Source organism: Panthera tigris, chromosome E2, assembly GCF_018350195.1.
Source record: "Panthera tigris isolate Pti1 chromosome E2, P.tigris_Pti1_mat1.1, whole genome shotgun sequence".
Classification (NCBI taxonomy): domain Eukaryota; kingdom Metazoa; phylum Chordata; class Mammalia; order Carnivora; family Felidae; genus Panthera; species Panthera tigris.
The window spans coordinates 2,512,904-2,535,567 of record NC_056674.1 but is presented as its reverse complement, the minus strand read 5'-3'; the positions used below and the strand labels follow the sequence as shown (position 1 = coordinate 2,535,567).

General features: G+C 45.8%; 1 protein-coding gene across 1 annotated transcript in view; it reads left to right on the top strand.

The window, feature by feature from the left end:
* Nucleotides 1-16,093, top strand: part of NLRP5 (NLR family pyrin domain containing 5) — a 40,881-nt gene extending 24,788 nt beyond the window's left edge. Inside the window, exons 9-14 of the mRNA XM_042969987.1 lie at nucleotides 1,711-1,881; nucleotides 3,842-4,012; nucleotides 6,858-7,028; nucleotides 8,869-9,039; nucleotides 10,584-10,754; nucleotides 15,572-16,093. Coding sequence (XP_042825921.1) covers nucleotides 1,711-1,881; nucleotides 3,842-4,012; nucleotides 6,858-7,028; nucleotides 8,869-9,039; nucleotides 10,584-10,754; nucleotides 15,572-15,704 — 988 coding nt within the window. The 3' untranslated portion in view covers nucleotides 15,705-16,093. The remainder of the gene's footprint in view (nucleotides 1-1,710; nucleotides 1,882-3,841; nucleotides 4,013-6,857; nucleotides 7,029-8,868; nucleotides 9,040-10,583; nucleotides 10,755-15,571) is intronic.
* Nucleotides 16,094-22,664: the final 6,571 nt, after the last annotated feature.

Here is a 22,664-nt window from a genome sequence, read left to right as displayed (position 1 = left end):
GGGAGGGGGGAGAGAGAGAGAGAGAGAGAGAGAGAGAGAGAGAGAGAGAGAGAACGAACATCCCAAGCAGGCTCCATGCCAGTAGCACAGGGCCCACCGTGGGGCTCGATCTCACAAATCATGAGATCATGACCTGAACCGAAACCAAGAGTCATTCGCTGAACTGACAGCCATCCGGGTGCCCCTGCTTTTTTTTTTTTTTTTTAAATAATTGTTCACAGCAAGTTGCAAAACTAGTAGGAAGACTGCACGATCTGGAGGTGGATGGTGTGGATGCTTGTGTAGCACCGTGGATGTACTTAATGCCACACACCTGTACAAACTTTGTGAGGCATATTTCCCCACAATAAAAAGGTAACTTTCAGTGCTTCATAAAGATAATCCAATTTGGGGCAACTGGATGACTCGGTTGGTTGAGCGCTCAACTTGAGCTCAGGTCACGATCCTGTGATTGTTGAGGCCAAGCCCCAAGTCAGAGCCTGCGCTGACAGTGCGGAACCTGCTTGGGATTCTTTGTCTCCCTCTCTCTGACCCTCCCCTGCTTGTGCACTGTGTCCGTCTCCCTCAAAATAAATAAATAAACTTTAAAAAAATTAGACGACAGGAACCCTTGAGCCAATTTCTCATTGTTGTATCTTCCATAACTAACAGTGTGATGTCAAACCCAGGATGCTGACACAGTGACCAACGTGTGTATGTCGTTTTGTGTCAATTTGTGAAACGTGCAGATTTGTAAAACCACGCCGTACCCAAGATCCAGAAGTGCCATCAACCCCGTTCCCTTTTGCAACCACACCATCCGTAATCGTACAGTATGTCACTGCCCTGTGACTGGACTGTTTTCAATCAGCCAATTCTTCCCGATCCAGCATCCATGCTGGTTCCTTTTTAGTGCTGAGTACTTCCTATCTGGTAGCACGGTACAGAACAGTTAGGTAACCATTCAACTACCCGGGGACGTTCTGTTCATTTCCAGTTTGGGGGCTGGTACCACAGTTTTGTAAATCCTGGGCGTGTGTTTTGTGGATTAGATTAACTTGGTCAAAAGACACCGCTACTTGGGATGCTTATGAGACGCTGAGGGAGCAAACTTGCAAAGCTGTACACAAATAGGTCCTATAGACCTAACGCACAGTGTAATAATCATAGACAGCAAGGTTGTATTACAAACATCAAAACTGCAAAGATACTAGATCTGAATCATTCCCACCCCCAAAAAAGAAATAATGGTGCTCACTAATGCTTACAATGGCAATCCTACTGCAGTACATAAATGTTTCAAATCAGCATGTTTATGCCTTAAACTTACCCAATGTTACGTGTCAGATGTATTTCAACGTTTTTTTAAGTGCAAACGTATAAAACATTGGCTGGCGATCATTGATCTGCATAAAAGAATGCTGGAGAGAGGGGTGGCCAGGTTGGGCGGGGTGGGGCAGGCACAGGTAAGTAAAGTTGGGAGACTGGCTTACTCAGAAGAGGTCACATTCAAGAGACCCGAATGGAAAAACTGAACCACATAAAGACGTGGGGTTGGAGGTGGGGGTGGGGGGATGTTGCAAGCAGAAGAAATAGCAAATGCTCAGACCCTGAGTCTGGAGCAAACAGTGTCCAAAAATCAGCAAAAAGGCCAGCGTGGCTGGCATGCAGGGAAACGGGTTGCTTTATGGGCAGAGACGAGACTGTGTTTCATGTTGCCTGTTTCTGCAGGTTGGATCACTGTGGATTAACCCCCACCTGTTGCATGGTGATCTCCCAAATCCTTCTTACGTCCATCAGCCTAAAATCTCTGAGCCTGGTAGGAAATAAGATGACAGCCCAGGGCATAAAGCCCCTCTGTCATGCCCTGATTGCCTCACAGTGCACCCTGCAGAAGCTGATGTGAGTTGAACTTCTTTTCACCCGGGCTGTTTCCTCTTAACTGAGACGGTCCAAGCGATGGGGAAGGAATTAGCTGATGCCTAAGCCAAGGGTTGGAATGGTAGTTGTGACCCCATGAGAGTGCCCCAATACTGAGGATAAAAAAAAAAAAACACCCAGTAAATAACATCCGTGCCTTCGCCACTAAACTCTGAACCAATATGAAAGTCTAGGGGAGAGGCCAAGCTCATAGGACCAGCGAGTGGAACGGTGGTTGCCAGGGGCTGTTGGCTGGGGACCAAAGGGGAGAGGTTGGTTAAACACAAGTAAGTTCTGGGGAACTAACATACAGTGTTCAGCTTAGAGTTAGCAATGCTGTGTAACCTACTGGCAAGTTTCGCCCATGCCGAAATCCTGGAGAGTCTTAGGCTTGTGGCTGGAGCCACCATCTACGGTGTCTTTGAACACCAGCCTCTGTGCTGGATGTTCTCTTCTCATTAATCCCGTCTTCACAAACAACTGCCAGGGAGGAATTATTTTCATCCCATTTGCTGATAAGGAAAAGAGAATCCAGAAGAAGGGAAATCTCTTGTCTAAGGTCACGTGGGGAATAAAAGGCAAAGCCAGAACATGAGCTCTGGTTGGATACCTAAGGGACTAATCTATTACTTGGAAACTTCCCCCTCGAAGACCTGCCATCTGGGCAAAGTTGTTTCCCTCACCACTCTCAAAGCATGCCGTGGCAATAACCTCCCTCTTTCATGGGGAGTTTGGTGGCTAAAGTCGTACCAAAAAAAGGAAAACTAAGTGGCACAAACTACCCTTCAAAGTCCTGAGTGGGATTCGGGGTGGGGGGGTGGGGGCAGAGAATCACATGAGAAGCCAACACGTCTTCTCTTCCTCGGTCTGTAAGGGAGGGGGAAAAAAACTTTACCTCTATCCTCTTGGGTGCTATGTCTGAGGTCTGCAAATTAAACTGATGATTGACAGGGGAAAGTACCGACCAGTTTTATTGGTGGTACTTCTTTTTGAATGTGCCTGGGGGCTTCACAGAAAAGATGTGAGGAACCCAAAGGAGCGGGCAGACTTGAGCTTATATATCATTATAATAACATATGATAAATAGTGGAAGAGTAACTAGATAAAAGGGGTATGGAGCTTCTAGGAACTGATAAATTGTGGGTAGGTGACTAAGAAGTATATGGGGGGACCTAACGGTAGATAAAGTTTATAGGAGAAGTCACCTCAATGTCATGCCCATCTTTGGTGACCAGTGTCCTTCTCTTTCTGGAATCGAAGAGGAGGGACGCATGCACAAGGGAAATTCGTGCCCTGTTTTTAGGCAGGTGAGGGAGAGCAGAGAGCTCTTCCTGTCTCTGCTTTTTCCCAGATGCTCTCAGTTCAAGATCATCCTTATGCCAAAGTGGCATATTTCAGGCTTACATATCCTGACCCCCTTCTAATCCAACCCACATAGCATTTCTTCATCGAAATAAATCACTGTCAATAATATGGAGTAAGTGCTTGCTGTATGCACAGCTCTGAGCACCTTAGAGGGGTTAACTTATCTAACTTCATCACGAGCCCCTGCCAGAAGCACCATTAAACTCTTCTCTGCAAGTACTCCTGCCTATGAAGCTTTGAGAAACCAATGGGATAGGAAGGTCAGCTTCCAAACAGGAAGGTCACTAATCCAGCAACACCTCCCACCGCAGTACGTGCGAGGAGCAAAACAACTGGACGGAGAGCGGCTGGCATCGCCCGTGTGTTTCCCGTTGGGGCTCACGGCAGATCTAGTCACCCACATCATTTAAGTGGCGTTGACTTTGCAAGTTAAATGCAGATATAATGTGATGTCGCCCTATAGCGGCAGGGGCACGCCAGCCACGGGGGTGACCTCTCCTTCCCCTCCTTGCCAGGGAGGGAGGGATGGAACTTGAACAACCTCACCATTCCCTTCTGGGGGGCTCTCTCCTTGCAGACTGGGGAACTGTGGCCTCACAGCTGCCGACTGCCAGGACCTGGCCTCAGGCCTCACCAGCGGCCAGAGTTTGACACACCTGTGCCTGTCCAGCAACAGCCTGGGGAGCGCAGGCATGAATCTGTTGTGTCGAGCCATCAAATCCCCCAACTGTGGGCTACAGAGGCTGATGTGAGTCCGACTCCCTTCCCTGGGAGATGCACTGTTTTATTACAAGCAGCACGTATCACCTGCCGAACACAAAGCAGAGGGGAACACTGTTGTCATGATGAAAGGAACTTATAAGGGCTGTGTCCTGTCCCGCACCCCGACTTCCTCCTTCCGTGGAACATTCCATTTCTGCCTCTGTTTTCTTTCAGTGGGAAATCATCATTCACCCAAAGGCAGGCAATTCTCCTTACTGTCACCACAGTCACGTTCTGAAAAGTCACCATAAACACAGAACCGTTGCTCCCATGGGAAACATGGGGTTAGGTTCCTGGGTGCCTCTGGTCACGTTTTCCTCTACCAGTCGATCAGTGCCTAACCTTGCTTTGTGCGTTTCTGTTTAAAGACCCCTTGTTTAATGCATATTGTTGATTCGTTAGCATTGAGCTCAGGGCCAACAGGGCCATCACTCATGCCTGGAGGAAGCTATTTTCTCCACTCACAAGCACAGCCTTCTTGTGCGTGGACACAGTGGGCAGCACTTCAGCACTAGACATTACCACTGCATTTTAAACAACAAAAGCCACAAAAACACGAAAAAACGTGGCACTGAGTGAAAAGGATACTTGTTTATGATGAATTTGAAATGAGTTCAGCCTCAGCTGGGAGCGGGTGCCTTGGGCAGCTCAAAACTTTCTCTGCTCTGCACGTGCACGCGTGTCCGTGAAGGACCGTGAGCACCGTGCTTAGGGGTTTTCAGGGTAGCAAATAACTTTGAGCGGGCAAATTTGCAAACACAGAATCCAAGAATAATGAGGCTCGGCCACATTCATAAACTCTCTTAGTTGCTAGAGACGCAGAGACGATAAATGTGTTCTCTAGGTTCACAGAGCTTAGATTCTGGTAGGGAGAGCTGGATAAGGGAGATGTTTAGACGATGGTAATGGTGGCACAGGGTTGAGAGCCACAGAGGCAGCGTTCCTCGGCTCCAGGGAGGGACCCGCACACAGTCAGGCGATGCTGTGTACTCTAGCTGGGTTACAAGAAGATGTCTCAGTAACTGCTTTAAAAACTGCCACCCCGTGTTGCCAAATTACTCTTCTAGCCTCCATCTTTGGTGTGGGAGTGAGAACGAAAGGGTTTTGTTACACCTGTTCCATACCATCAGTTTGCCTTGCTGGGGTCATTTTGTTTTATGCCATCTCACCCCGTTGACCAATCAGTTCACCAATAACTCTGTAAAAGCAAAAAACTGATCTAGGCTGATGGTGTACCTGTAGCCATAAATTCTGTTAAAGAATATAACTTTAATGTTCATGTCTCTTAGAGTGAGTTCTAAGTAGTGATGGGATATTGAGTATAGTAGACAGAATAGTGCCCCTCCCCCCCAGATGTCGGTGTCCTAACCCCTGTAAATACATAAACTCACATGGCAAAAAGGACTTTGCAGGTGCAATTAAGTTAAGGATCTCGAGATGGGGAATGGTCTAGGATTCTCTGTGCAGCCCTAATATTAACAAAGAGGTTTTAAAAAAAATTTTTTTACGTTTATTTATTTTTGAGAGACAGAGACAGAGCACAAATGTCAGGGGCGGGGGTGGGCAGACAGAGAGGGAGACACAGAATCCAAAGCAGGATCTAGGCTCTGAGCTGTCAACACAGAGCCCGACACAGGGCTAGAACCCACGAACCGCGAGATCATGACCCAAGCTGAAGTCAGATGCTCCACTGACTAAACCACCCAGGTGCCCCTCAAAGGGGATTTTATAAGAGAGAAGAGGAGAAGAGATGTGGTAACAAAGGCCAGAGGATGTAACTGCTGACTGGAGACTGGGAGTAAAGAATACGGGCAGCCTATAGAGGTTAGAAAAGGCAAGGAGCAAAGATTATCCCCTCGAGCCTCCAGAAGGCACACAGCTCTACAGACACCTTGAGTTTGCTCCAGTGAGACTCTGAACTCCAGAACCACATGATCATAAATGTGTGTTTTAAGCCACTAATACTGTGCTGATATGTTATAACAGCAATAGGAAACTAACACATTGAGTGTGAAGGAAAATTAAAAACAGGGGATCTTGAACGGCATCCAGAACGTGCATCATACCGGGCATCAAGCTTTTACTTAAATTCTAGTCCCTTAACATGCAGCATAATTTTGTTTTCAGCAATAGAATTCAGTGATTCATCACTTACATACAACACCCAGGGCTCATCACAAGTGCCCTCTTTAATCCCCATCACACCCATCTAGCCCATCCCCCCAACCAATACCCCTCCATCAACCCTCAGTTTCTTGGCTATCGTTAGTCTTTTGTGGTTTATTTCCCTTTTGTCCCCTTCCCATATGCTTATCTGTTTTGTTTCCTAAATTCCACATACGAGTGAGATTATATGAATTTGTCTTTCTCTGACTGACTTATTTCACTTAGCATAATATTGTTCCATCCATGTTGTTACAAATGGCAAGATTTCATCCTTTTAGTGGCTGTGTAATATTCCACTGTATGTATATACCACATCTTCTTTATCCATTCATTAGCCAATGGACATTTGGGCCCTTTCTGTACTTTGTCTATTGTTGATAGAGCTTCTATAAACATTGGGGTGTATGTGCCCCTTCAAATCTATATTTTTGTATCCTTTGGGTAAATACCCAGAGGTACAATTTCTGGGTTGTAGGGTAGTCCTATTTTTAACTTTCCAAGGAACCTCCATACTGTTTTCCAGAGCAAGCTGAAAGGTTCTTAAGTACCCCCATAAATATCCCCCTCCCAAAGCAGGAATAAATTGGGGCCAACAGAAGTTGCCTCCCCAAGGTTACCCCAAGTCCTGAGTACGCCTTCCTCTCTCCCTTGTGTGTTCCCTGCAGACTAAAAGAATGTAACCTGGATGTCGCTGGCTGTGGCTTTCTTGCATTTGCACTTATGGGCAACAGACATCTGACACACCTGAGCCTCAGCATGAACCCCTTGGAAGATGACGGGGTGAACCTTCTGTGTGAGGTCATGATGGAGCCATCTTGTCGCCTCCAGGACCTGGAGTAAGTTTCAATGGTTGTTGGGGGCCAACTCTACCATATTGGGGCCTGGGGTTCCTAGAAAGTCAAGAGATGTGAGCAGGAAGACTGGTACCAAAAATCAGTTCTGGGGTCAACCAGATGCTCATGTGTTCTGGGGTACACTACAGTGAGTGTGGGAAGGACGGAGAGATGAGTCCAAACAGAAGCCCCAAGACAGGATCTTTGCAGCTTAGGTCGCCCTTGGTTTCTAAAACCTGTTCACTTCTCAGAGGACTTCTTTTTGTCCTAAGAAAAGGAGACTTCTGCTGTTCGTTCTGTATGTAGGGCGAAAACGGAGGGGCTCTCTCTCTCTCGATACCTTTTCACTCCCTTTTACTGGAACGTTTCTATTTAATAAGAGTATTCCATCCTTAAACAGACTACAGGAAAGTTAAAAGGTCTCAATGAGAGGAGATAAATCCCCAATTCATAACCAAGCAGTAAGCGCTGTTACTCCTTTGGCAAATTCCTCCCAGATGCATAAATAGCATTTAGTGTTACAAAGAAAGGATCTCAGCAGTTACCACTGGAGGCTTTCTTGCCCACGTGGCAGGCACAGGGCTCTATATATTTTGCATGTGAAGTCTCATGTAGCTCCCCTACCAATCATTCCCAGGGGAAACCAGAACTCCCAAGGAGCCAAAATCTTGCCTTTGGTCTCACATTCTGTCCCCCAAGGATCTGCAGACCATAGTAGTAGCTAAGTATTCCATTTAAGGAGGCATGATACCTTTAAAAAAATCCCCTAAAGCTAGACACTGAGCTTATGGCCAATGTTTTAGTCATATGTACCTTGCAAATCTTTATGTAATTGGTAGCACCTTCTCTTCAATTACAAAAATAGAATTAATGAACCAAAAAGTAAGACCATTTTTAAGACCTCTTCCTCTCCAATAATACATAATAGAGAGGAATTGGATAGAGATCATAACCCACAAATCAGAGTTCCGCCCCCCCCCCAAGCATTAATTCTTACGTTTGTTTTCATGAAATTGGCATATCAAGCCCTACTTTTGTATGGAGTAGAAACTAAAGCTTAATCAATTGGAGATGACATCTCTTTGGGATTACATTTATGTGCTGGGGGGTTATCTGGTCCTCACCTCATCATTTATCCATGCTGATATCCAAGACCTGGTCATTCCCACCTGATCTGCAGGTGTGGGCCCTAACAACCGTGTTCTTGCTCATTCTTGGTGTGAATGCCTCATGAAGAAGGACTCTCTCATCCCCGACGGGATCGTTCATTTTAAAATGAAAATAGGAGACAGTGAAGCTGTTCCCATCATTTCTGCTCAGATGAGTCAGCCGGTCCTTACTGCAGGGGCTCTCTCGACTCCCACCTTCATCATTCCTACTGGGAACAGAAGCACAAGACGCCTCTCCTTTCAGACCCCAAACCTAACTCGCATTTCAGTAGCTTCTGTCCTCTGTCATCTTTTCTCGCTCCCTCAGGGTTCTGTCCTTTGTCACGGACTCTACCAACTTCCCTCTTGTGGGTTGTTTTTTTTTTTTTTTTTTCTGTCTCTTTCTTCTCATCCACCAGGGAGAATCCTTACCCATCTCCAGGTGGGAAGCAAGCTCTGATGTGCTTGTTTCTTTTTTTCCAAAGATACCTCCAGCCACATCACATACTTTCCCCACCTGCCACTATCTCCCTCTGCACATGAACTAGTGGATTTTGCACAGTCGAAAACATTACCAGGGATGAACAGAAAGGTTACCAGTTAGGAAAGAGTAAAGGAAACGCCCCACTGATGTTTCTGGGCATCATCCCCTTGAAGCACTCTCTCCTCAAATTACACGGACTGTCTTCTTGCAGACTGGTTAAGTGTCATCTCACTGCCACCTGCTGCAAGAATCTGTCCCAGGTGATCTCGAGGAGCAAATACCTGAAGAGCCTGGATCTTGCCGCCAACGCCCTGGGTGATCATGGCATCGTAGAGCTGTGCGAGGGACTAAAGCACAAGAAGGCTTCTCTGAGGAGGCTTGGGTGAGCTCCTGGGGCCACCTGTTTGAGGGCTGGGTGAAGAGAAATGGGGACCTGAGCCTGAAGTTGCTTGAACAAAGACGGTGTTCTCTCTTGATTCCACTTGAATTTGCTTTGTTCTTCCTGGTGCTTAAGAGATGACATCACCCCCTTCAAATCAGCATAAAGCTACTTCATAGGAAAGTCCTAGACTCTCCACCATGAAAGCAGTTAATATCTGCACCCACATTCCCTTCTTTATAAACAGTAAAGGAGGAATCCCTACCTCTATCAGAGGGTAACTTTGCTCACATTGGGAATCCAAGAAGCATCTACGAAGTGCCTTATACTATCACAGAATTACCTCCCCTTGTCTCCTTCCACAGACACCCCACTAGAGATTTTGTTTTCATAAATGCTTAGATATAATTTCAGAAGCAAAACCAATAATAAGCCTTATTCAATCCCACCTCACCATCTAACTACAGGCAGCTAAAACTACTTGAGCTCCATGCCACAGACTTTTTACTCTATCACAAAAAATTCCCAAACACGCCAAACCTAGAATGATTGGGACATGAAAAACTGTATGCTCACCATCCAATTTAAACAATCATCAATATTTTGCTCTGGCGAGTTACAGGGTTTGTCATTGTACCTCTAAATACCTCAATATGCATCTCCAACATGTGAGAACATGGTCACCATACCATATTTACATCCAACAATGCCATTTGGCTCTCCACTGCTCTTAGGATAAAATCCTAAATCCTTAATATGACCTAAAATGTCCAGCCTCCTCTCACGCCACTGCCTCTGGCTCCCCTCTGGCCATCTGGTCGACTCTCCATGTCTCAGACATGTCCCACCCCTTCCTTCCACAAGGGCTGTGCAGTGTCCTAAGCTCTGTTGCTGCTTCCTGCCCCCATTCACTGGGCTTACTTCTTGTCTCTTGAGTCTCACATGAAATGTCAGTTCCTCAGCAAGTTTTTCTCCATGTGTCTTGTTTGGTTCCCTGGTGACAGATGCTCTCAACCTTTATCTTTCATTCTTTCCACAACTATAATTAAGTCACTCAGGGATTCTTACCACCAGAACCAGCAACAATGGCAGCATCATCACCTGGGAACTCATTAGAAATGCAAACATTGGGACAGGTTGGGGGCCTTGGGTGGCTCAGTTGGTTGAGCATCTGACTCTTGATTTTGGCTCAGGTCATGATCCCAGGGTTGTGGGATCAAGTCCCACTTTGGGCTCCATGAAGCCTGCTTGAGATCCATTCATTCATATTCTCTCTCTCTCTCTTTCTCTCTCTCTCTCTCTCTCCCCCTCTCCCTCTCCCTCTCCATCCATCCGCCCCTCTCCCCTGCTCTCTCTCCTTAAAATAAAAAATTAAAATTAAAAAAAAAAACTAAGCAAATGTTCAGGTTCCTGCCCAGAACTGCTGAACCAGAAACTTCTACAGGTAGTGCCCACAACTCAGTTTTAAACATTGATGTGAAAGTCAGATGGGTTGAAGGATCAGTCACTAATCTTTGGAGGCATTTCTTGGCATGTTGGCTTTGCAGGTTGGAGGCATGTGGACTGACTTCAGACTGCTGTGAGGCACTCGCTTCGGCCCTCCTCTGCAGCCAGCGCCTGACCAGCCTAAATCTGATGCGGAACAATTTCAGCCCTGCAGGAATGATGAAGTTATGTCCAGCCTTTGCACAACCCACATCTAATCTACAAATAATTGGGTAAGTCCCTGGCATTGTCTTCTGAGATACAAACCTCCTTGTACTACAGGCATGCTAGTTGGTGGACAAACACTTTACCCCAGAAGTTGAGATTGTGGCTCAGAAACCAGATATTTATTCAACCACTAAGTGCCCACTGTGTTCCAGGCACAGTGCTGGGGATACAGGGACACAGACATAGAGGCAAGGTGCCTGATTTCACAGGGCTTACTTTTGGATGGGTTTAGAAACAGTGGAGAGACAACATATAAATAAGATGTTTATCCTTAAAAAACTAACAATATAATTGCTAGATGAGCCAACAATTATAGCTCTGGGTACATATCCAAAAGAATTGAAACCAGGATCTAGAAGAATTATTTGTACACCCGCATTTATAGCAGCATTATTCACAACAGTCAAAGGGCAGAAGCAACCCAGGCATCCGTTGACAGGTGAATGAGCAAATGAACTGTGGTATAGCCACACAATGGAATAAAATTCAGCATTAAAGTGTAAGGAAATTGTGACACACATTACCGCATGGACGAACCTTAAGGACATTATGCTGAATGAAATAAGTCCGATGCAAAAAGACAAACACTGTGTGACTCTACTTAAGTGAGGTCCCGAGAGGAGTCAAATCCATAGAGACAAAAAGTAGGGGCTGCTGCCAGAGGCTGGGGGAGATGGATGGGAAGTTGGTGTTTAACGGGCATGGGGTTGTAGCTGGGGAAGATGAAAAGTTACGAGGCTACACGTGGAGATGGCTGCACAACAGTGTGGGTCCAGTTTAATGCCACTAAAATGTACACTGAAAAACAGTTAAGATGGACAACCCATTGAGGCTGGTTGTCCTGTATTTGTATCGGTAGAAAACTGCCCAACTGAGACCCTGTCGGTTCCTGTAATGGCCCAGATTGCAGCGGCTGGGTTTATGCAGGGGTCACGTGTTGGCATATGGGTGTAACCAGAAAGAACGCAAGGCTTATCGTGTGGGATCTGAGGGGGAAGATTGAGAGGCTTGGCTGAGTGGATTTGGAAATCTCCACGTGGCCAGGAACTGTTACAGGGATCTTTTCAGCAAATGAGCAGAAAAGGCGGAAGACTGGGTTGGAAAAGAGCATACTTGTATCAGTTACTCAAAAAGCAGGGTGGCCTTGGAGGGGGCCAAGATGGCGGAACAGGATGGAAGGTTTTTGTGCAACCCTGAAATACAGCCAGATCAACCATCCTGCACACCTAGAAAACTGATCTGAGGATTAACACAACAATCTGCACAGCCTGAACCACAGAATTCAACAGGTACGCGGCGGGGAGAGCTGAACTGGGGGAGAAAGTCACAGAGGGAAGGGGGCTGTTTGTGCTTGCGGAGACAGGACGGAGTCGTGGGGAGAGTACAGGAAGCATCCCCCCACCCCCAACGCCCGAAAGCGGCTGGAGAGAAAAGAAAGTATGCGTAAGGGGCTGAACAAAAAAGGGAGAAAGGAGAAGGAGAGGGTTTAAATTCCATTAAACTCTGTAAACAGGGGGAGCGCAGAGTCCAAAGCTCCGCAGCTGCATACCTGGTGGAGCTCTGATGGGAGGGGCGAATCCCCAGGAGCAGAGAGCGAGGTCTTCGGGCCACACGGGAGGCGGTTCCCCTTCTGGGAGGAATCCCCACGGGCAAAGGTCCCAGCGGATCCCGGAAAACAACCACATTCGCTGGTGCTGGAACAGGGCCGTTGGGGGTGAAGCCTGGCGCCAGATGTGAGTTGTGATTTTCCAGAATCCCCAAAATGCTGCTGCTACACGCCCGCGTGAACTTTTTCTGGGGCGGGCTGGCACCCGGCCGCGGTCTCTGGGCGTCGGCAGCAGCACAGTCTCGAGAAGGTTCCTGGGGGCGGCAGGCACCAGCCATTGCTCGGTGAGACCCTCCCGCAGGTCTGAGCGGAACAAAGCTGCAGTCCCTCAGAAGTGACAGCCGGAAACAGCCGCATCTGAGATAAAATTCAGGAGGGAGGAGCCGCCTGGCAACCTGACAGCTTGCTCACAGACAGTGTGGAAGCGGGGGGTGGACGGAAGCCGGACACAGAGGATGACTGCGCGATCACTGGCCAGAGAGAACAGAACTTCCATACCAGAGACCCGCTACCTGGGTGACGCCATTTTCGCCCCTCCCGCGCATGCGCGCACACGCCTAGGTGCGCGGCAACATCCACCCCAGTAAGCTAAGCAGCGCCATCTAGTGGAGAACCGGGCTGTTACACTAAGCCCCACCCAACTGCCAACCACGCTCTTCAGGAACAACACGAGTCTCTCCACCTGCTTAGTTTATGGACTACAAAGTGCTTCATAGTTCAACGTCAAGGGGAAACCGATGTAATTTCAATCGTATTTCAGTCTGCTTGCTGGTCCATCTATTCAATTTTTTTTTCTTTTCTTATTCTTCAATACAGAAAGAGAAAAAATTTATTTTTATTTTCCATTTCTATTAAAAATAGTTTTTCTTTAACTTTTTTCTACTATATTTTTACTTTTTTGTAAAATTTTCAAATTGTTTTTTTACTTCCATCATTTTATTTTATTCTCTTTCATTGTATACATTTTTTTTAAATTTTTTTTCACATTTATTTTTGATAGAGACAGAGCATGAGCAGGGGAGGGGCAGAGAGAGAATGAGAGGGAGTCACAGAATCTGAAGCAGGCTCCAGACTCCGAGCTGTCAGCACAGAGCCTGATGCGGGGCTCGAACATACAAACCGTGAGATCATGACCTGAGCCGAAGTCAGATGCTTAACTGAGCCACCCAGGCACTCCCCATTGTATACATTTTTTCAAATTTTCAAATATTTTCTTTTTTTTCTTATCTTTCCCTTTTTTCTCTAATCTATCAAGCTCCTTTCAACAACCAGACGAGAACACACCTAGGATCTAAGCATCCTTTATTTGATTTTTTTGTGTGTTGTTTTTAATTTTTTTACCTTATTAATTCCTTTTCTTTCTTCAAAATGATGAAATGAAGGAATTCACCAAAAGAAAGAACAGGAAGAAATGACAGCCAGGAGTTTAACACAGATACAAGCAAGATGTCTGAACCAGAATTTAGAATCACAATAGTAAGAATACTAGCTGGGTTGAAAACATATTAAAATCCCTTTCTGCAGAGCTAAAACCTAGTCAGGATGAAATAAAAAATGCTATAACTGAGCTGCAATCTTGAATGGGTGTCACAGCGGCCAGGATGGATGAGGCAGAACAGAAAATCAGCAACAGAGGACAAACTTAGGAAGAATAAGGGAGCAGAAAGAAAGATGGAGATTAAGGCAAAAGAGCACAATTTAAGAATTAGATAAATCAGTTACTCATTAAAAAGGAACAACATCAGAATCATAGGGTCCCAGAAGAGGAAGAGAGAAATACGGGTAGAAGGGTTATGTGAGCAAATCATAGCAGAAAACTTTCCTAACCTGGGGAAAGACACAGACATCAAAATCCAGGAAGCACAGAGGACTCCCATTAGACTGAACAAAAACCAACCATCCACAAGGCATATCATAGTCAAATTCACAAAATACTCAGTCAAGGAAAGAATCGTGAAAGCAGCAAGGGAAAAAAAGTCCTTAACCTACAAGGAAGACAGATCAGGCTTGCAGCAGACCTATCCACAGAAACTTGGCAGGTCAGAAAGGAGTGGCAGGATATATTCAACGTGCTGAATCAGAAAAATATGCAGCCAAGAATTCTTTATCCAGAAAGGCTGTCATTCAAAATAGAAGGAGAGATAAAGTTTCCCAGACAAACACAAATTAAAGGAGTTCATGAGCACTAAACCAGCCTTGCAAGAAATTTTAAGGGGGACTCTCTGAAGGGAAAAAAGATGAAAGAGGGAGAGAGAGAGCGAGAAAGAGGGAAAGAGTAAAAGACCAAAAGCAACAAAGACTAGAAAGGATCAGAAAACACCACCAGAAACTCCAACTCTACACCACCAGAAACTCCAACTCTACGGCAACATAATGGCAATAAATTCATATCTTTCAGTACTCACTCTAAACGTCAATGGACTCAATGCTCCAATCAAAATTAAACAAATAAATAAACTTAAGGAAAAAAATAAGTAGTAGTAGTGTAGGCTTGGACAAGCTCAGCTTGTGACCTTGGGACTTAGCATAAAAGAGCCAGACCTAGATTTTCCTAGTGGACATTTCAGGAACCTGTTTCCCTATCTGCAAAATGGGGAAGCTGCTCTGTATCTATTTGAACACCTATTTCTCTCTCCTGTCCTAGAAGATACAAGCTTCACAAGGGTGGGGACTTTGCTTTGTTCATTACTATGTCCCCAAGCCCTATAATAGGACCTGGCTCATAATAGGTTCTCAAGGAGTTTGTGGATGGATGAATAATCATGCCTGACTCTTAGGATCATGGCAAAGGGCAGATGCCTCTAAAAGCTCAGTGTAGCATCTAACACATTGAAGAGTGCCTTTCCACGTAGGGATTTACTCTTGTTCTATGGGGAACCTTCTGTTTCTCCTCAAGAGTACAAAAAGAGGTTTCAAATCCTTAGTGGGGTTTCTGGGAACTTTAAAGAAAGAAGGGTCAGAAACAAATTCCCTGGAGTGCCTGAATGGCTCAGTCAGTTAAGTGACTGACTCTTGGTTTCACTTCAGGTCACGATCTGAGGGTTCATGAGTTTGAGCCCCATGTCAGGGTCTGCGCTGCCAGCTGTGGGTTCTTGGGATTCTCCCCATCTCTCTCAGCCCTTTCCCCCATTCATACTGTCTCTGTCTCTCTGAAAATAAACTTAAAAAAAAAAAAGCAAATTCCCAGAGTAACATGTCCCCCTTCTGCCTCACCAGGCTGTGGAAATGGCAATATCCTCCTCAAATAAGGAAGCTACTGAAGGAGGTGCAGCTACTCAAGCCACACATTGTAATTGGGGATGGTTGGTATTCTTTTGATGAAGATGACCGGTATTGGTGGAAAAACTGAAGATGCGAAAACCCTCCCCACCCACACGCATTCTGATGGAGGAACATTGAAAGCTGTGCCCAGGACTTCCCTCTCGGAGATGGAATATGATTTCTGTTTCTCACAAAGCCCTCACTGGTAGTTATTCTTGTGTGTCCAATATATCTTGGCTGTTGGATTTGCCTCTGACATAGCCTGTGACCTTCAAGTCCTAGGATTTCTGTATCTATGAAATGTCTGTCCTACTCAGAGCATATGGAGAAAATCAAACATTGAGAGCATTTGGGGAATAAGTACCATGTGGCCTTGTGCAGTGGAGATATGATCCAGGAGAAGAGTGGGGAAACAGGTCCCCAAAGTGGCCCCCAAATGTTAGTGATACAATTCTGCTGGAGTTAAAATAAAATATTGAAGCACAATCCAAAAGTCAAAGAAGGTGTGACTATCAATATCTAAACTTAAACACAAAACCGAGTGCATTGCTTAGTGTAGTGAAGAACTGGTCTACCACCATCTCTCTGAGAAGAGCAGACTGCTGATCTCATGTAGGCAGGGATGTGGGGGAGCATGGGGTTCAGGGATTGGTGGACCTTTGGGGTGAGTTGACATGTAGCATTCACAGGTGTGTTTACCAGAGTGAACCCTTCCTGATTGGCTGGATTTCAGAAGCTAAGGGGAGTCTTGGTTGGCTTGTCAAAGCATGTTCACCGAGGCAAGTTGTCTTGGATCCATTTAACGGGTTTACACCTGGTTGGGTAGCTACTTGTTACCATGGCTACAGAACAATCAGTCTCTTCCTAGGAAAGTGGGAAATTCTTGGGGTTCTCACCAATATGTACTTCTTTTTATTATTCCTCATATTTATCTAGTCTATGATGATGATACCTAACACACATAGTCCTTATTGTGTGCCAGGCTCTATCCTAAGCACAATCTACAACCCATTTGGTCTTCAAATCCAAGGATGATTTTTCAAACCTGGAAATGTTTTAGGCTTGTTCCCTGTCAGCTCAAATCAGATGGTGATTGGCCTGCCTCCTCTCACCCCTGTAATATGGCTGACGAAAAGTTTTTGCCAGGCATAGGAGAAACGTAAGCCCTGTGGTTTCCTTGGGTTTATGCAGTTAGCATTATCTTCAATCTGTGGTGTCTTTGCAGGAATACTTTTTTTAATGTTTATTTATTCATTTTGAGAGAGAAAGAGTCCATGCGAGGGGAGAGGGGAAGAGAGCAAGGAGCAGAGAGAGAATTCCAAGCGGCTCCGTCTCATGACCCCGGGATCATGACCTGAGCCAAAATCAAGAGTTGGACGCTCAACCAACTGAGCCACCTAGCTGCCCCAGGAATATTTTTTAAACACATTCTGGGAGTGTTCACAGTACATCATGCTGTATATTGGGCCAGTGGGACAAGGTTTATGGGATACGAATGGAGGAGGGGTGTCACAGAGACACCTTCTAAACTGGAGTCTTCAGAACATCACATGGGACACATGACTATCTGACCTACAGACCCAGTGAGGCAGTACCACTAATGCGTGTGTTAAAGCTAATAAAGCATTACTCTTTCAGTCTTTTTAAAGACTATCATGTTATTTATAGCTAAAAATACCTAATGCCCGCCTTCTGTGTTTAATGGAGTTTCTTGAGCACTGCTTGTCCCTGTCTCTCCTGACAATAGATATGTCCCACTTTGGAAAATTCCCACCAAAAAGGGAGATCAAAGAGTGAAGGCAACAACTTTTTTATTCAGATCCGTGTTGAAATCCTGACTCTGCTAAATGACACTAGACAAATGTCACCCTCCATCAGCCTTTGTTCCCTTATCTGTAAAATAAGGAAAATAGTACCTGCCTCTTAGGGTCAGTTTGAGAAGAAGAATTTTGGAAAAGCTCACCAGCAGCTAGAACATTCATTCCACAAATATTAAGTACCTACCTGTGTTATCTATGGCAGTTCACAATATTGTTCACAAACTTAACAGCTTAAAACACATTATCTACACAGTTTCTATGGGTTAAGAGTCCAGGAGTGGCTTAGCTGGATCCCCTGCCTCAGGGTCTCACGAACCCACAATGAATGTGTCCAGTGGGTCTGTGGTCTAATCTGGGACTCAACTGGGGAAGGAACCTCTCCCAAATTCAAGTCGTTCCCAGAAGTGTTCATATGTTTGCAGGCTGTTGGACGGAGAACTTCAGTTTTTTTCTTGCTGGTTGTCAGAGGGCATTCCCAGCTACTTGCCATATCGCCCCCTCTATATGGCAGGTTGCTTCTTCAAAGCTAGCAAGAGAGAGAGTCCCTCTGCAAAACAGACTTATAAATTCATGTCGCCACAGAAGCAAGGTCCCATCAACTTTGCCCTATTCTATTTGGCTATAAGTCACAAGTCCTGCTCACACTCAAGGGAAGGAGACCCCACAAGGACATGAACATCGGGATGAAGGGAGCATGGGGCCACCTTATAGTCTGTCCAATGCTCTGCTCTATGCTCTAGAGGGAAGCCACTCTCAACTCACTTCTGTGTGTTGGAAAGGGCAGCTTCTGTCTTGTTTCCCCCAGCCATCTCCAAGGGTAGAGAAGAAGTTATTTAGTTGGTAAGGCCAGAAGGAAGACACTGGACTTGTGTGGCTTAGCCCCTCTGGGCACTCCTTCCAAGCAGCCTGTCCTTAGCAAGCCTCCACGGGCTGGAGGACTCTAAGGCAAAGTGTTAGGAATCTGCAAGTACAGGCCATCTGACCAGTGGCGTTTTGAGCACTAGAAGCGACATCATGATCTATATCTGATTCGCGATTTCTCATTTAATTCCAAGTTCCAAAAGAAGGGGAAATGCCCAGCCCCTATGTGCTGGCCGCTGGGCCAGGGCTGACCGTTCAGCAGCACGCAAGGCCAGCAAGGTCTCTACTCTCTCTAACATTGTAGCGAGGAGACCAGTACAAGCCGCAAATGTCCAATCAAACATCCTACAAAGAATCAGACAGTAGTGGCATGTTGGCAAGAGTGGGCCAGCCGTTTTTGACTTTGGAGCCTGAGAAGGCCATGTGTCTTCTTCTTCTGTTTGTATTTTTTAAAGCTGGCTTTGGGATATGCTTTTCTCCATTTAGTGTGCTGTTCTGAGCTTTGACAAACACTGGATAGCCTTCACCAAGATGTACGGAACAGTTCATCTTCCCAAAAAGTCCCTCATGCCCGTTTGTACCCCACAGTTATTCCCCACAACCTCCCTGTGCTGCTGAGTTAACTAAACCTGGAACTGGCCGCCCGTGGAATTGTTTCTGGGTGTAGCACAGATAGGGGCTTCAGGTCAGGATCCCTAGCCTGCCTTTCCATGGCTCCACAATTCCCTTGAACGTCCCCGGATGTGCACTAGATGGCAGTGGAGCACTTTAATTTCTAAAGCTAAAACTGCAGAAAGGTGTGCTCAGGCCTCCCAGTAGTGAGGTTTTCAAGTCAGCCTTGTTGTGGGGGAGGGGCTGTGCAAGACGGGATATTGAGCAGTATCCCTGGCTTCCCCCCGCTAAGAGGGAGCACCCGCCTGCCTCCAGTCGTGACCACTGAAACTGACTCCAATCACGGCCAGATGTCACCCGGGGACACAGTCGCCCTCGCCTGAAGACCACCGCTCTATATTAAGCCGGAACACCTCCCTCAGAAGAATCCTCAGTGGCTTTCCCTCTACCCCAGTGGACTGGATCGATTCGCAGGCAATCCCATATCAGTATGCAGTGCTGAGGGTACCACCGCTTCAGGACATTTGTGTACTGGGCACCCAAGAGGGTAGCTGCCCCAAACCCGGAAGCAGTCAAGATGCCCTTCAGGAGGTAAATGGATAAATACCCTGTGGTCCGGCCAGATAATGAAACATCATTCAGCACTGAAAAGAAACGAGCTATCAAGCCATGACACAGAGGAGCGTTAAATGCACATTACTAAATGAAAGAAGCCAATCTGAAAAGAGTGCGTGCTGTAGGATTCCAACCATGTGACATTCCAGAAAAGACAAAACCATGGAGACAATAAAAAGATCAGGGCTTGCCAGAGGGTGGGGGAGGCGGGAAGGATGAACAGGTCAGGACAGTGACATTGTATGATACAATATACACGTGTCCCGATCCATAGAATATACAACACAGAGAATGAACCCTAATGTAACTTGAAGGCTTTGTATGATAATGATGTGTTGGTACAGGTTCATCAATTAACAAATGCACTACTCTGGGGGAGGATGTGGATAGGGAGGGAGGCTGTGCGCAGGTGGGTCAGGCGGTATGTGGGAAATCTCTGTACCTACCACTTAGCATTCTGTGAACCCAGAACTGCCCTAAAATGCCTTTTTTTTTTTTTAAGAGAGTCTGGTTGCAGAGTTTTTAAATTCTTAGTGAAAACCAACTCAGGTCCTTCTATAGTCTGGAAATACCTGTGTCACTCAAATGGTTTTTCTTCATCTTTTTGCCACAGATCACTGGGGACCATGATCAAAAATTGAAGGGGGAGAGGAAAGACAAAAATCTAGAAAGCTAATTTTTTTTCATTTTTTTAATGTTTTATTTTTATTTTTGACATAGAGAGATAGAGCATGAGCAGGGGAGGGGCAGAGAGAGAGGGAGACACAGAATCCAGAGCAGGCTCCAGGCTCTGAGCTATCAGCACAGAACCCAACACGGGGTTTGAACTCATAGACCGCGAGATGATGACCTGAGCTGAAGTCAGATGCTCAACTGACTGAGCCACCCAGGAGCCCCTAGAAAGCTAATTTTTTAAATGTTTTTAATGTGTATTTATTTTTAGGAGAGAGAGTGTGTGTGTGAGCAGGGGAGGAGCAGAGAGAGAGGGAGACACAGAATCTGAAGCAGGATCCAGGCTCTGATCTGTCAGCACAGAGCCCGATGCGGGGCTCGAACTCACGAACCCAGACCCACGCATTTAAATGATATGACATATAATATCCCCTACTGCTCTTCACCCTGGAGCCATCTTTTCATGATTTCACAAACACTGTGCTACTCTCAAGAATCCACACAGTGGCAGCAGAGACCAGCATTTTCCTAGAGGACCCTAGGAGGCTGCAGAATGGGAACATCCACCTTGCCTGGTTGCATGGAGCATTTCTGCATCGTAGAAGGCTACTGCCGAATTTTTCTGGATTTATCCACAGCAGTGAATGCAGCTAAGGACAGACAGAAGCCTCTGAGGTCCAGGATGAGGGGCAGGGGGGGAGGATGAAGGAAGCTGCCAAACTAGATGGCATTCTGGGCAGTATTTCCATCCCATTGGGAATGATAGTGTATCAGAACATCACCAGATCTTGAGTGAGTGGCCTCACTTAACAAAATGTAGCCATGTCTCTGCAGCGTGTGGCAGAACCTAATGACTGGAACCCAGTATTACTGTGTCTCCTTGTATATTTTTGGGTGTGTTGCCTCACCTCTCTGAGGCTGCTTCTCCCTCTGCCAAATGGAGGAAATAGTTCCTGATTCCTGGTGTTAGTGTGAATATTAGGCAAAATGAGACCTATGGAGCCCCAGACACACAGTAGATTCACATTAAATTGTATCTCCCGAGAGTCTCTTAGATAACAGCCATCTCGAAACCCTCACTTGTGTGTCTCCTCACTGGGGAGAGCAGGCAAAAAGAGTCACTTCATGCACTGTTGGGGACACAATCAGTCTAACCTCTGGGGAGAGGTTGTATCTGTCAGAATTCAAATGCACATTCCCCCTCATGCCAGGAGAGGAAGAGTGAATTTTGGTGGAGTATTTTTTCATAGCAGAAGATGAGAAAGCATCTCAGTGTGCATCTGACTGAGACTGGGTAATAAAATGCTACATCCATGATAAAGTGTTTTTTAAAATATTAAAAGGAATAAGATAATGTATATGGGCTTCTCTGGAACAATCTTGGATACACAAGTAGGTAGGCAGGTAGGTAGACAACAGACATATACATAGACACATAGACATACAGGTGCAAGAATACACACATAGATGATAGAAACATAGATACATACATAGATATACATAGATGCATAGGTACACAGATACATAGAAACATCATATATACATCCGTCCATACATACATACATAACAAGTGGCAGAATGATATGCATGATGTGCTCCCATTGATAAATTATTTTTTAAGTATTTATTTAAGACTTTATTCACGGAGTCTCTTAAAGGATAATGTAGAAAGAGGGATAAGGAACCTGGGAATTGAGATAAAAGAGAGTTGGTGTTTTTCCTCCAAGTATCTTTTTTTTTTTAAGATCTTATTTGTGATCACGTATCAATTCCTGACACAAGTTCCCTTGGCATAGCCCCCAGCAGCCATATTGAGATAGTGTTTTTGCTCTGCTAGCTGGGGGCCACATCCATTTCACAAGCATTGCATGGAGTAGAGACCACTGTGAGGACGGGAATTAGATTTGGACTTTTAAGCTCTGCTACTTACTAGCTAGGATAGCCTGGGGAAAGCCTCCCCTGAGCCTCTTTTCTTATCTGTAAAATGGGGACAATACCACTTCATGAGATGGTTAGGAAGCCTCAGATGATGTCTGTGGATTAAGCGGGTTTCCAACACTCTAGACCCAACGGCGAGGCTCTGTCCGTGGTGCTGAAGGATCTAGCCAAGTGACGAGGTGGGGGGTTTGTGGAATAGACTTTTTTTGTCTCTCAATGCAGGAGAGAAGGCAACATCGATGGGGCCAGAAACAATCCCCTCCCCACCCATAACTTCTTTGAGAGGTCAGTGGAAGAGAAAAGATGAGTAGGTGTATGATACACAGAGACACAGATACATACACAGACACAGGCACCTACAATGATACATACACACAAGGACACAGACATGTGGGACTACAAAGACACACAGGGACACACACACACGTGTGTGTACACGCACACAGATACACACACACGACATTCACTCCTCTAAGGATGGCTTGGAGCACACCAGTCCCCAAGACCTCTATTAGCGGAAGGTTTCATGA